The 11,253-nt window shown below is 41.1% G+C and overlaps 1 protein-coding gene across 1 annotated transcript in view; it reads right to left on the bottom strand.

Annotated features, from left to right (window-relative positions):
- Positions 1–251: 251 nt before the first annotated feature.
- Positions 252–11,253, bottom strand: part of si:dkey-13n15.2 (protein transport protein Sec24C) — a 92,777-nt gene continuing 81,775 nt past the window's right edge. The window contains exons 19-21 of the mRNA XM_039768422.1: positions 10,598–10,783; positions 10,070–10,159; positions 252–408 (exon numbers count right to left, since the gene is read on the bottom strand). Coding sequence (XP_039624356.1) covers positions 268–408; positions 10,070–10,159; positions 10,598–10,783 — 417 coding nt within the window. The 3' untranslated portion in view covers positions 252–267. The remainder of the gene's footprint in view (positions 409–10,069; positions 10,160–10,597; positions 10,784–11,253) is intronic.

The following is an 11,253-nucleotide window of genomic DNA, read 5'->3' as shown; positions in this document are numbered from 1 at the left end:
CCACCATCACGTCCAGGTAATTCAGTGCAGAGGGGTGGACGGTCAAAACCTATTTTGATAGCATTGGTAGAAAATTAGAAAGCAGTCCTTAAGAGGGCACCATTCTATCATTGGGCATACACAGGGCCCTGTCAGGTACGCAAGTGCTGATCTAAATGTGTTTGTACTGTGTGGGTGCACCTTCATTGTGACTGAATATTTGATAGCGTATTCTAGATTTACATTTGGGAACAAAAACACAATTGCACAGATTTAGCTTTGTGAGGTTTATTTGAGCAGTTGCAAGGCAGATACATGAACATGATACAGAAAATCAGGGTAGGATGCTCCGCCATTGGGACTTTTGTCTTCTACTAAGAGGTGCTTAAAACGATTCTCAGATTCTTCATCTTGTTTTACCAGCAGCAGCTGAAACAGAAAAATAAAAAAAGTAAAGAAGGGATTTTCAGAAGATGTTTTGTTGCGTCACCTATTTTTGAAGCAGCAGTATTGATACATGGTTTGGTTGAAATGAAAGATCTCACTAATAAATCTGACAGGTATACTGGAATTTTTAAAGGAATATTCCACCTTATGTAATTTATAGTGATGGTCGAGAATTTTTTTTCAATCATTTCCATGCAGAAAGGAGACGATAAATTTTCTGATAGGCACTTATTCTGTGGCAACCAAAACTGGACAATGGCAAACAATAACCGTTCATGAAAAAATGTCACATTACTTAAATCCCATAATCCTCCAGTTATATGCTCACAACATCACAAAAGCGTGTAATTTTGCTTACATATTGTTGAATAAACAACTCTGGAAAACACCCAAGCATTTGTATTGTAGACCTGCCTCCTGTCATTATATTTATATTCATATCCACATCCGGCGTAGTTTGGGATTATTCAGCGGCAGTCAGTGAAACTGCACGGGTGAACTGACCTTCTGCTTGTTGAAGTATCTCCGATATGAACAAGTGTGAGGCTTATTCTCTACCTGATAATGTTTTCATTCATCCATCCATCCATTTTCTAACCGCTGAATCCAAATACAGGGTCACGGGGGGTCTGCTGGAGCCAATCCCAGCCAACACAGGGCACAAGGCAGGAACCAATCCAGGGCAGGGTGCCAACCCACCGCAGGACACATACAAACACTAGGGCCAATTTAGAATCGCCAATCCACCTAACCTGCATGTCTTTGGATTGTGGGAGGAAACCGGAGCGCCCGGAGGAAACCCACGCAGACATGGGGAGAACATGCAAACTCCACGCAGGGAGGACCCGGGAAGCGAACCCGGGTCTCCTAACTGCGAGGCAGCAGCGCTACCACTGCGCCACCGTGCCGCCATGTTTTCATTCACTTTTCTTTAAATTTTAATATTTAGTTGTGTACATTTCTCTGTGAACTTTGTATTGTTGCTACCCTGTGAAATGCGATTTTAGCCTATGAATAGGCTGTTAGTGGGCTTGCAACCAATGAATGAGGGGGGAGGCAGATCTTCAATTTAAGTGTTCGGCCGCGTTCGAATGCATTCTATTTAAGTTAAAAATAAAAGTTTTCTAGAAGTGGTTTAGTTAGCACTATTATAAGTATGTGACTGGACAAATTTACACTTAGATTATGCAAGGCAATTTTTGCAAGATTTTATGGAAGATTATTATTATGCAAGATGTTTTTCATGGACAGTTTTTATATTGTTTGCTGTTGTCCAGCGTTTGTCACCATAGTTCTATGAGATTTTTGCATGAAAACATCAGACTACATTTTATTTCAATAGAGTCCAGCTGCAGTCAGGACAGTTTTAGGCCTTGGACAGATCCAGCGACCTGAGGCCCGTAAGATGACGCCCCTGTCAGCCACATCTCTTTTGACTCCACCCACTTTCCACGCCCCCACCCCCGTGTTTGCTGTACACTTTTGTGCTAAATGTACTATTATAGTAATGGTGGCAAACTGAACATGTGTGCAAAAAATATTTATTATATTTAAAAAAAAAAGCTTCACCAGGATAAACTGTCGTGCTAATGTTATAAACTTCTCTTTGTACTTGATGTGAGGTCGCGAGCCATAATGGGTGCGCATAGCCACTCGGCTAACAGAGAAGGTCTTAGCTGGGCGACTCAAACGACTACTTTACACCTCGTCGTGCTTCCGAGGGCAAGTGCTTCATTCCTCTGGAGCATAAACTCGTTAATATAAATATAAACATTTTGTACACCAGTAAATAATACAGTACTAATGATATAACACAGAGAGAACCACAAAGACAGTACTCTAAAGAGCTCCTAAACGTCCAGAGCGTAGTATTGCATATTTTGATTGTTTACATAAATTATAGGATTTATTTGATGCAGAGTCTATAAGAATATGTAGTGTTAATCGTAGCTGAGTGCAGCATATAATTTATTCTTCTTCGTCTTCTTCCTTAGCATTTCCCATTTTATATGGGATCAGCCTTCTGACCGCCAGTGTAGATCCTTAGCCACAAAGCCACTACTCTGTTGAGTGACGTATTAAAAATTGCAGTCTCATAAATGAGACATGGCAAACACAGATATAAATCGTATACTATAAAATACAAGATGTTGAGAAATTTTGTTCAATTTTTTTCTAATATATGAAACTAAAACTAGTGCTTCGGATGCAGAACTGAAAGACCTCAATAGTTTAGAAATGTAATAAATGCTGAATACGCATTTGAGTGCAGGAAAACCGGGGGAATGGTTCCAGAAGGGTGCATCAATTTATGGACCTCATAGCGTCTGATGTGCTCAGATCTGTCCGAGGCCTATAACTGACATGACTGCAGTTGGACACTTCTTTTATTTTTACAAAAAAACTACATGGGGTAAATGGACGGCATGATGGCGCAGTGGGCAGCGCTGCTGCCTTGCAGTAAGGAGACCTGGGTTTGCTTCCCTGGTCCTCCCTGCGTGGAGTTTGCATGTTCACCCCGTGTCTGCGTGAGTTTCCTCCCACAGTCCAAAGACATGCAGGTTATGTGCATTAGCGATCCTAAATTCTCTCTAGTGTGTGCTTGGTGTGTGTGTGTGTGTGCCCTGCGGTGGGCTGGCCCAGCACGGGGTTTGTTTCCTGCCTTGTGCCCTGTATTGGCTACGGCAGACCCCTGTGACCCTGTGTTAGGCTATAGCGGGTTGGATAATGGATGGATGGGTTAAGTAACATAGAAACATATAATTTTTTGGTGGAGCATTCTTTTAAACCTTAATATGTCTCACTAAATCATAGGGATTTATGTAGCGACCGCTTCATCCAAAGCCTCTTATAAGTGACAATACAACAAGAGCACAAACTCAGGTTCACGTATTGTCTCATTTTACCCCGTTTGATGTGATGATGAATTGCCGTGTTAAGGCAATGTGTGAGCAAAATGCGGAGTTGATATTTTTCAAAGTTGATTTGACATTATTGCAGGTCAATACCTATGACTACTAGGATTTTTGGGTATTATCAGTTTGGTTTATAACTGGACAAAGAAACTACAGAGTCAACTGCTTGGAATGTCCCAATGTATAAGCATGTATATGAATAAGCTAATTGTACAATACTTGAGCGAAGAAGTGCACAAGTTTGAGAGTAGCTTGATAGTTTTCATAAAAAAAGCAAAACGTTTGCATAAGTTGTCTTGCAGGCGGCATGGTGGCGCAGTGGGTAGAGCTGCTGTCTCGCAGTTAAGAGACCCGGGTTCACTTCTCGGGTCCTCCCTGCATGGAGTTTGCATGTTCTCCCTGTGTCTGCGTGGGTTTCCTCCCACAGTCCAAAGACATGCAGGTTAGGTGTATTAGCAATCCTAAATTGTGCTTGGTGTGTGTGCTCTGGGGTGGGCTGGTGCCCTGCCCGGGGTTTGTTTCCCGCCTTGCACCCTGTGTTGGCTGGGACTGGCTCCAGCAGACACCCGTGACCCTGTATTTAGGATTTAGCAGGCTGGATAATGGATGGATGGAAGTTGTCTTGCAAGGCTAGCTGTGTGAAAATAAGGCAGTCACACTTCAGTGAGCTGAAGCGTTTTTGGTTCTCTTTCAGAGTTTTATATGTCTTGTTCCTATGGTCACACAAAAACTAATGTGCATACTAATTTGATGATTCAAAACTGACAAACTACATGAAGTCTGCATGCTTTTCTTTTTTCTCCTCATCCCTACTGAAGCATTTTTAGATCCATTCCAGAAATGTAAAGATCCTCCTGCAGTAGAAGTCCGCTCAGCCATGCCACAAGTAAACTGCCGGACCACACAGAGCCCTCTTCCATTCTCCGCTGCCAATTCTCTGAATGATTCTCTCTGATGAACAGCGTTAGTTTGTGAGAAACATCTACAGGTCTGATTAGCAATGTCTGGTCTCCCATCCTGAAAGTTCGTTACCCTTCTACTGACACTGGTAGCATTCAAGCGGTCATTTCCATGTGCCCATTGAAGTGTTGTATGACTAGTAGCCATGTCCTCCTTCACAAGAAAATGAATCACCACCCACTGTTGAAATATTCTTTGCAGGCATTTTCTCAAATTGAACTTTCAAAATATAAATGTGACAAACTTTGTTGTAGTCAGTATGGTATCACGTAATTGAACATTTTTATTGTAGAGTGCACTACAATACACATATTACCTTTAGGAAGAACTTCAGTATGGAAAAATGTAGCAAAACAGAGTAAATGAAATGCTCGACCACTACTGCTCAAAAGCAAACGTTATTTTCATTTACAGTGCATTCAGAAAGTATTCAGACTCCTTCGCTTTTTTCACATTTTGCTATGTTGCAGCCCTGTGTTAAAGTCATTTAAAATGTTCTTTCTCTTGTCAAGCAGCACTCAATACTCAATGATGACAAAGCGAAAAAAGGATCTTTTTAAAAAACCCTGAAATATCACATTGACTCAAGCCTTCAGACCCTTCGTTAGGACATTTAAATGCTGGCTCAGGCACATCCCTTTTTATTTATTATCATTGAGATGTTTCTGCCTCTTCAGGAGTCTACCTGTAGTCAATTCAATTGATTGCACGTGACTAGGAAAAGCACACACATGTCAATGGAAGGTCCCACAGTTGATAGTGCCAATTAGAGCAAAAAACCAAGCTGCATAGCTTACAGGATTGTGTTGAGGTAAAAATCTGGAGAAGGCTACAAATAAATTCCTGCCACTCTGAAGTTTCCCAAGACCACAGTTGCCTTAATAATATTTAAATGGAAGAAGAGGGGTGACCCAGAGTTTATTTATTTATTTTTTTAATTTTATTGATTTTATTGAAATCACACAACATTCCATACAAATCAATCAGTTTTACAAGAATAGGATTGAAAACAAATCAACCCCCACCCCTGAGAAAGAGAGCATGGGCAGCAGAATAAAATTTAAATCTAGTAAAAATAAGTAAATAGATAAATTAATAAGTGAATACAGGGTGGTGCAGATCTAATTATGCAGATCCAGATCACCTGGATGAGTTTGATTTATGCGGGGCTGATTCCAGTTCGGCACGAAGACAATTCTTCATGTCATCAGTTCGCACACTTCTCGATGGTCCGGGATTTTTTCGGGTGATTTTCTATGTAAAAAACTTAATAAGTTATAGTGTAATAAAAATTGTATAATTAGATCTGGACCACCCTATTTAGATTAATGGAGAAGAAAAAGAAAAGAAAAGAAAATGGGGAGAGAATCTGCTTCCTCAGTGCTTTAAAAGCTTATTCTAAAATGTTATTGATTAGATCCTGCCAAGTTTTGAAAAAGTTCTGCACAGATCCTCTAAGTGAGAATTTGATTTTTTCCAATTTCAAATAATATAAAACATCAGTTACCCACTGACTTAAAAGAGGAGAGTTTGGATTCTTCCAGTTGAGCAAGATAAGTCTACGTGCCAGTAGTGAAGTAAAAGCAATTACATTTCCCAGAATTTAATGGTCACCCTGACTATTGTGATGGACAGCTGGGTCCCAGCTCCATGGAGTCAACAGCCCGGCTGGATGAGTCTTCAGCCCCACCCGGAAGTGCAATTAGGACCAGGTGGTCAAACACCTGGAACGCTTCCGGGTGGGCTATAAAAAGGCCCAGCCAACACCACTTGAGAGCCAGAGTCGGGAAGAGGAGGACTAAGCTAGAGGAGGAGTGGTGGAAAAGGAGAAGAGTGTTTTGGTGGTGTTGTAATTGTGCTTTGGGACTGTGTTGGGCTGTGTGCCACAGGGAAGACGTGTCCCACAGTTGAAGAATAATAAAGCCTGTATTCATTTTGTACATGCCTCTGTGTCAGTCTGTGCCGGGTCGGGTGCTATACGGCATCCAGATTACACTATGCTCCAGTGAACCTGATCAGAGATGACTGAAACTTCTAGTTGGACAATCATCACTGCAACACTCCACCATTTGAGCCGAGCCAGAAAGAAGTCTCTCCTCAGTAAAAGACACAGGGAAGCCCATTTGTAGATTTCATAAGGGCACCTAAAGGACTCTCAGACTGTGAGAACAAAATTAGTGTCATGTCTGGACGAAACTAGGCCCTGTTACAGCTGTGCAATACAACTCCGATGGTGAAGCATGATGGTGGTGCTATCATGCAATGGGGTTGTTTTCAAGCAGCAGGAACTGCTAGAATAGACAGGGTGGAAGGAAAGCTAAATGGAGCAAAGCACAGAGATACCCTTAATGAAAACCTGCTCTAGAGTGCTCTGGACCACAGAGTGGGCTGAAGGTTCACCTTTCAACAGAACAAAAACCCCTAAGCAAAAAACAAAGACAAATCAAGAGTGGTTTAGAGAAAGCTGTGAATGTTCTGGATTGACCCAGAGTCAAACCCAATCGAACATCTCTAGAGAGGACTGACTAGAGCTGTCCACCAGTGGACTCCATCCAATCTGACAGGAGTTGCTTATGGACAACTCTGGGAATGTCTTTTGAGTTGCCCGGCCACCTGAACTTGAACCCAATCGAACATCTCTGGAGAGACTTCAAAAATAGCTGTCCAGTGACGGTCTCCATCAAACCTGACAGGGTGTGAGTGGATCTGCAGATCAGAACGGCAGAAAATCCCAAATCCCTGGTGTACTAAGCTTGTCTTGGCATACCCAGCAAGACTCCAGGCTGTAACCACTGCCGAAGTACTGAAGAAAGGGTCTGAATGTTTTTGTCAATGGAATATTAGTTTTTTTTTATTTTTAAAAAATTTGCAAAAAATTCTAAAATACTGTTTTCATTTTGTCATTCTGGGGTATCAAGTGTTGCTTGATGCGGGGAAAAAATGAATTTAAATAATTTACAAAGCTGCAACATAATAAATTGAGAAAACAGTGAAGGGGTCTGAATACTTTCAAAAGGCCCAATAAATTAAAAAAACACAAAGACGCTCCTGATAACTTTCAGGTTTTCCTCTCTCTATCTGGGACTGTCATTGTTGCAAATTCAGTTTTGGGACTTTCTATTTGCTTTCTGTTTGTTCTCTAATTTATATGACACTCCTCATTGTTGTTTAATTTAAATGTTCTTTTTTTTGATGTCACTGTGCTGCCATTTTATATCCTTTTTATTCATTTTTGCTTGTGATTCCTGTAATGTTGACTATGAGTTTTGATTAACGTTTTTGGTTTGATACTTCAGTCTTCTTTTTAGCTATAGACCTTTGCCCTTTTTTCAATATTATTTTGTCTTGCCTCTACCCTCGTAACATCTCCTGACCAGTTTTTCTCTTAAAATAGTACCCTTTGGATCTTCCAGATTTTATCTTGTCCATAATAGTCATATGTTAGCACTACTGATACTGGAAAGCAATGGCTTGTGCTGGTAAGCTTGAGCAAACATATTCTGATAAAATCTGGGGAACACTTAAAGGATAAGTTTGGTATTTTTCAAGTCAAAGTTATGGTGTAGGAGCATTTGCCATACAAAATGGTGTTGTATAGTTCAGTGTTTTCGATAAATTTAAAAAAATTAAAACCTTGCTTGAACATGGCACATTACAACGGAGGGTATTGGACACGGAAGAAAAGCCTAAAAACGTACCAAACATGTCAATTTTACAAGACATCTGTCGAGTATTGGTCCACATTTTCCATGTTTCTGACACAAGTTTGGGACACTAAAATTGATAGGGAAATAACCATTTTATTGCATATTCCTGGTACTGTTTTTCTCATGATAAAAATACGTTTCCTAGTCACTCATGTGAGTTCTCACATAAACATGGAAAAAAATTAAAACAAAACTAACTGTGTGGCATGGAAAGCTTATGATGATTTGGCCTTTTAGGAGGAAGTCAGGCATCAGTGGTGTGAATGGTTGTTGCGCAGTGTGGCTGTCTGGATTGGATGTTCTTCGGCAGCTTCAACCCAGAGCCATCGATGGTCATGAAGAGAGATGAGCCATGGCAAATGAGAACAGAAACAGTCAGCAAGGCTGTGCTTCCGTGTCTTTATTTAAAACAACCAGTGTTCCAGACGTGCTGTGCTCCATCAATTAATAAATAGTTAAATAATCCATAAGAACAGGTGTCCTTCCATTAAATTTAAAAACCATCTGCAAGACCGGACTAGGGGGAGTTGAGGAGAGGATAGTGGAAGATGCGCTGGGCTTGGGAATGATAAGAAAAAAAAGAGAAAGAAGCCTGATTTCTGCACATTTTTTACGAGATTTTATTGTGATTTTTAACTTTCATGGAAGAGCTCCTGTTTTTATGGTTTATTTACTTATTTATTTATTTATTGATGGATCGCTGCACTATTAGAACACTATATATTGTAAATAAAAGCACTGACGCACTTTTCACCATACTCAGTCTTGCTGACTGCTTGTGTCCTCATTTGTCATGGCTCATGACTATCGACAGCTCTGGGTTCAAGCTGCCAGAGGATATGGAGCCAATCCAGACCATCACGTTGCACAACAACCTTTCACGCCCTTGGTGGGTGGTTTCCTCTTGAAAGACCAAAGCACTGTGAGCTTTTCATGCCACGTGGCTGGTTTTGGTTTGATTTACTTCTGTGTTTATGTGAGAACTGAAAGTGAATAGAAAATATATCTTTACCATGAGAAAAAGGATTATTTCACAAACACACATCGGAAACACAGAAAGCATGGATCAATACTCGAGAACCGTCTTGGCTTGACAAATGGACATATTTTGTAAGTTTTTAGGCTTTTCATTCATGCCCCATTGACGACAATGTAAAGCACCAGTGCGGGCAAGATATTTTTTTAATTTATAGAAAGCATTTAACTTTTGAATACAATTTTGTGTGGCAAATGCATATTGTGGCGAACGGCTGGGGTGCATGCCTGGCTGGGACGCCCCTTCACTATATATATTCAGGGGGAGCAGCCATGGACTGTGCAATACCTCCCCCTGGACGCTAGATGGCAGCCCCCCTGGGTTGGAGCGGTACCTTGGTTTCCCGCAGGGCTCTGTGGAAATTGGAGTTGGGTCCAGCCCTGTTGGGTTCTGCAAGCGCCGCCAGGGGGTGCTGCAGCTGGGACTCCTGAGTCCTTGTGGGCAGTCTTTTCGCCACACCCGGAAGTGAAGCCGGAACTCAGCAATCAGCCACCTGGAGCACTTCCGGGTGGACTATAAAAGGGTCCAGCAGCCACCACTCAAGGAGCCAGAGTCGGGAGGAGGAGGATGAAGTTGCCTGGGAGTAGTGGTGGAAGAAGAATAGTGTGCCTTTTGTTGTCGTTTTGTGCTTTGTGGGACTGTGCTGTGCCTGTGGGACACGGGGAAGACGTGCCCCACAGGTGAAGACAATAAATCTTTGTTATATTTTTACGCATGCCTCCCTGTCTGTTTGTGCCGGGTCGGGCACCTATATAGCGCCTTTCACAATATATAAAATGCTTGTGAAGAAATAATAATAAATATAATAATAATAATAATGAAAAAAAAACAAACCTATCCTTTAACTGATAATGTCTCTGGTTCTTTTGAAATGGATTGGTCCTTTCATGATAGAAATTCAGCCAGGAACTTTGTGGTTAACTCAGCCACGCTTGATCTTTGAGGTTACTAATACATTGCTATACAAGAATATCAGATCTGTTATGTACAAGGTGGCAGTCACACAAAATAAAACATTACAGTACCTGCATGTCTCGTGATCGTTGATGACGAAGCCTCTCAATCTCATCTCTTACAGTCTGTGAAATGGAATTATTCAGGTTGGGAAGGACACACTGCGGAAATGCAATCAATCAAAGCTTATTTGGTGTGGCACCTTTCCCAGAATTCACAATCACATAGCATTTTATCAAAGAAGATACATAATGTAAAGCATGCATATTAAACTAAAGGAATATTCTCCACCTGAGGTGACTGGATGCTGCTTAGACATAAGTGGTCATGAGTTCCTTTTAAATATCTGCTTCAGTTTCAAAAGTTGCTTTTCGGACACTCAGAATGCATTTCACTAGAATTGGTATTTGCACTACTAACTTTAACATGGGGAATAATTATCTTTGTGCATCACAAAGCTTCATCTTATTCGGTCTTTAATTAGCACATTTCATGCTAAACGTCATCCAGAATCACTTTTTACAACACATGCAGAAAAGCACAACATGACAGGGATGCAACTCCATAAAACCACAATGCATTTAGCCTTTGCTTCATACCTTCCCAGACTGTACATTGTTGAATGAAGGCATGTTGAAAATAGACTGGGCTAACTCCGGAGGTGCGGCTTTCCCCACCCACAGGAACAGAGCTTGAGTGTTGTCTGCTAAATAGACGCCATGTGGGGAGAGGCTCCTCGCTGAGCACCGCACTGCTGATAACGGCTTCCCTTCACTTACTGCAGACTAAAAAGAAGAAACTGCATTTGTTAGTGTGCATTTGACAAAGGCAAAGTAGTTAGTGCTGCTGCCTCACTGCTTCATAGACCAGAGATCAGTTACTAGTCAGTTCACTGACCGCATGGAGTCTTGATGTTCTTTCTGTACCTCTCACTTTTCATCGTCATTCCCAGGGAGTGCAGGTTACGTTGCTTGGTGATTACAAATTCATTCGGCCGATAAACTTCTCGTGTGAGAGTTGTAGAACATCTTCTAATATTGGTAGACTTAATAAATTGAATTGCTAGATTCTGGAGTCACTTTGTATTGCACTAGCTGTGTTACCTGTCTAAGATGAGTTCAAATCTAAGTAATTAACGTTGACCTCTGCATATTCAGTGTTTACAGTGCACCTTCTATTGGAATATATTTTGTAATACATGTACTAATAAAATCTTTCCATTTTCCTTTCCATCAGATGGTGTACCACAAACATT

This window comes from Polypterus senegalus, chromosome 11 (genome assembly GCF_016835505.1).
Source record: "Polypterus senegalus isolate Bchr_013 chromosome 11, ASM1683550v1, whole genome shotgun sequence".
NCBI classification, from domain to species: Eukaryota; Metazoa; Chordata; class Cladistia; order Polypteriformes; family Polypteridae; genus Polypterus; species Polypterus senegalus.
The sequence above is the reverse complement of the archived record's forward strand: the minus strand, read 5'-3'. Positions and strand labels throughout refer to the sequence as shown.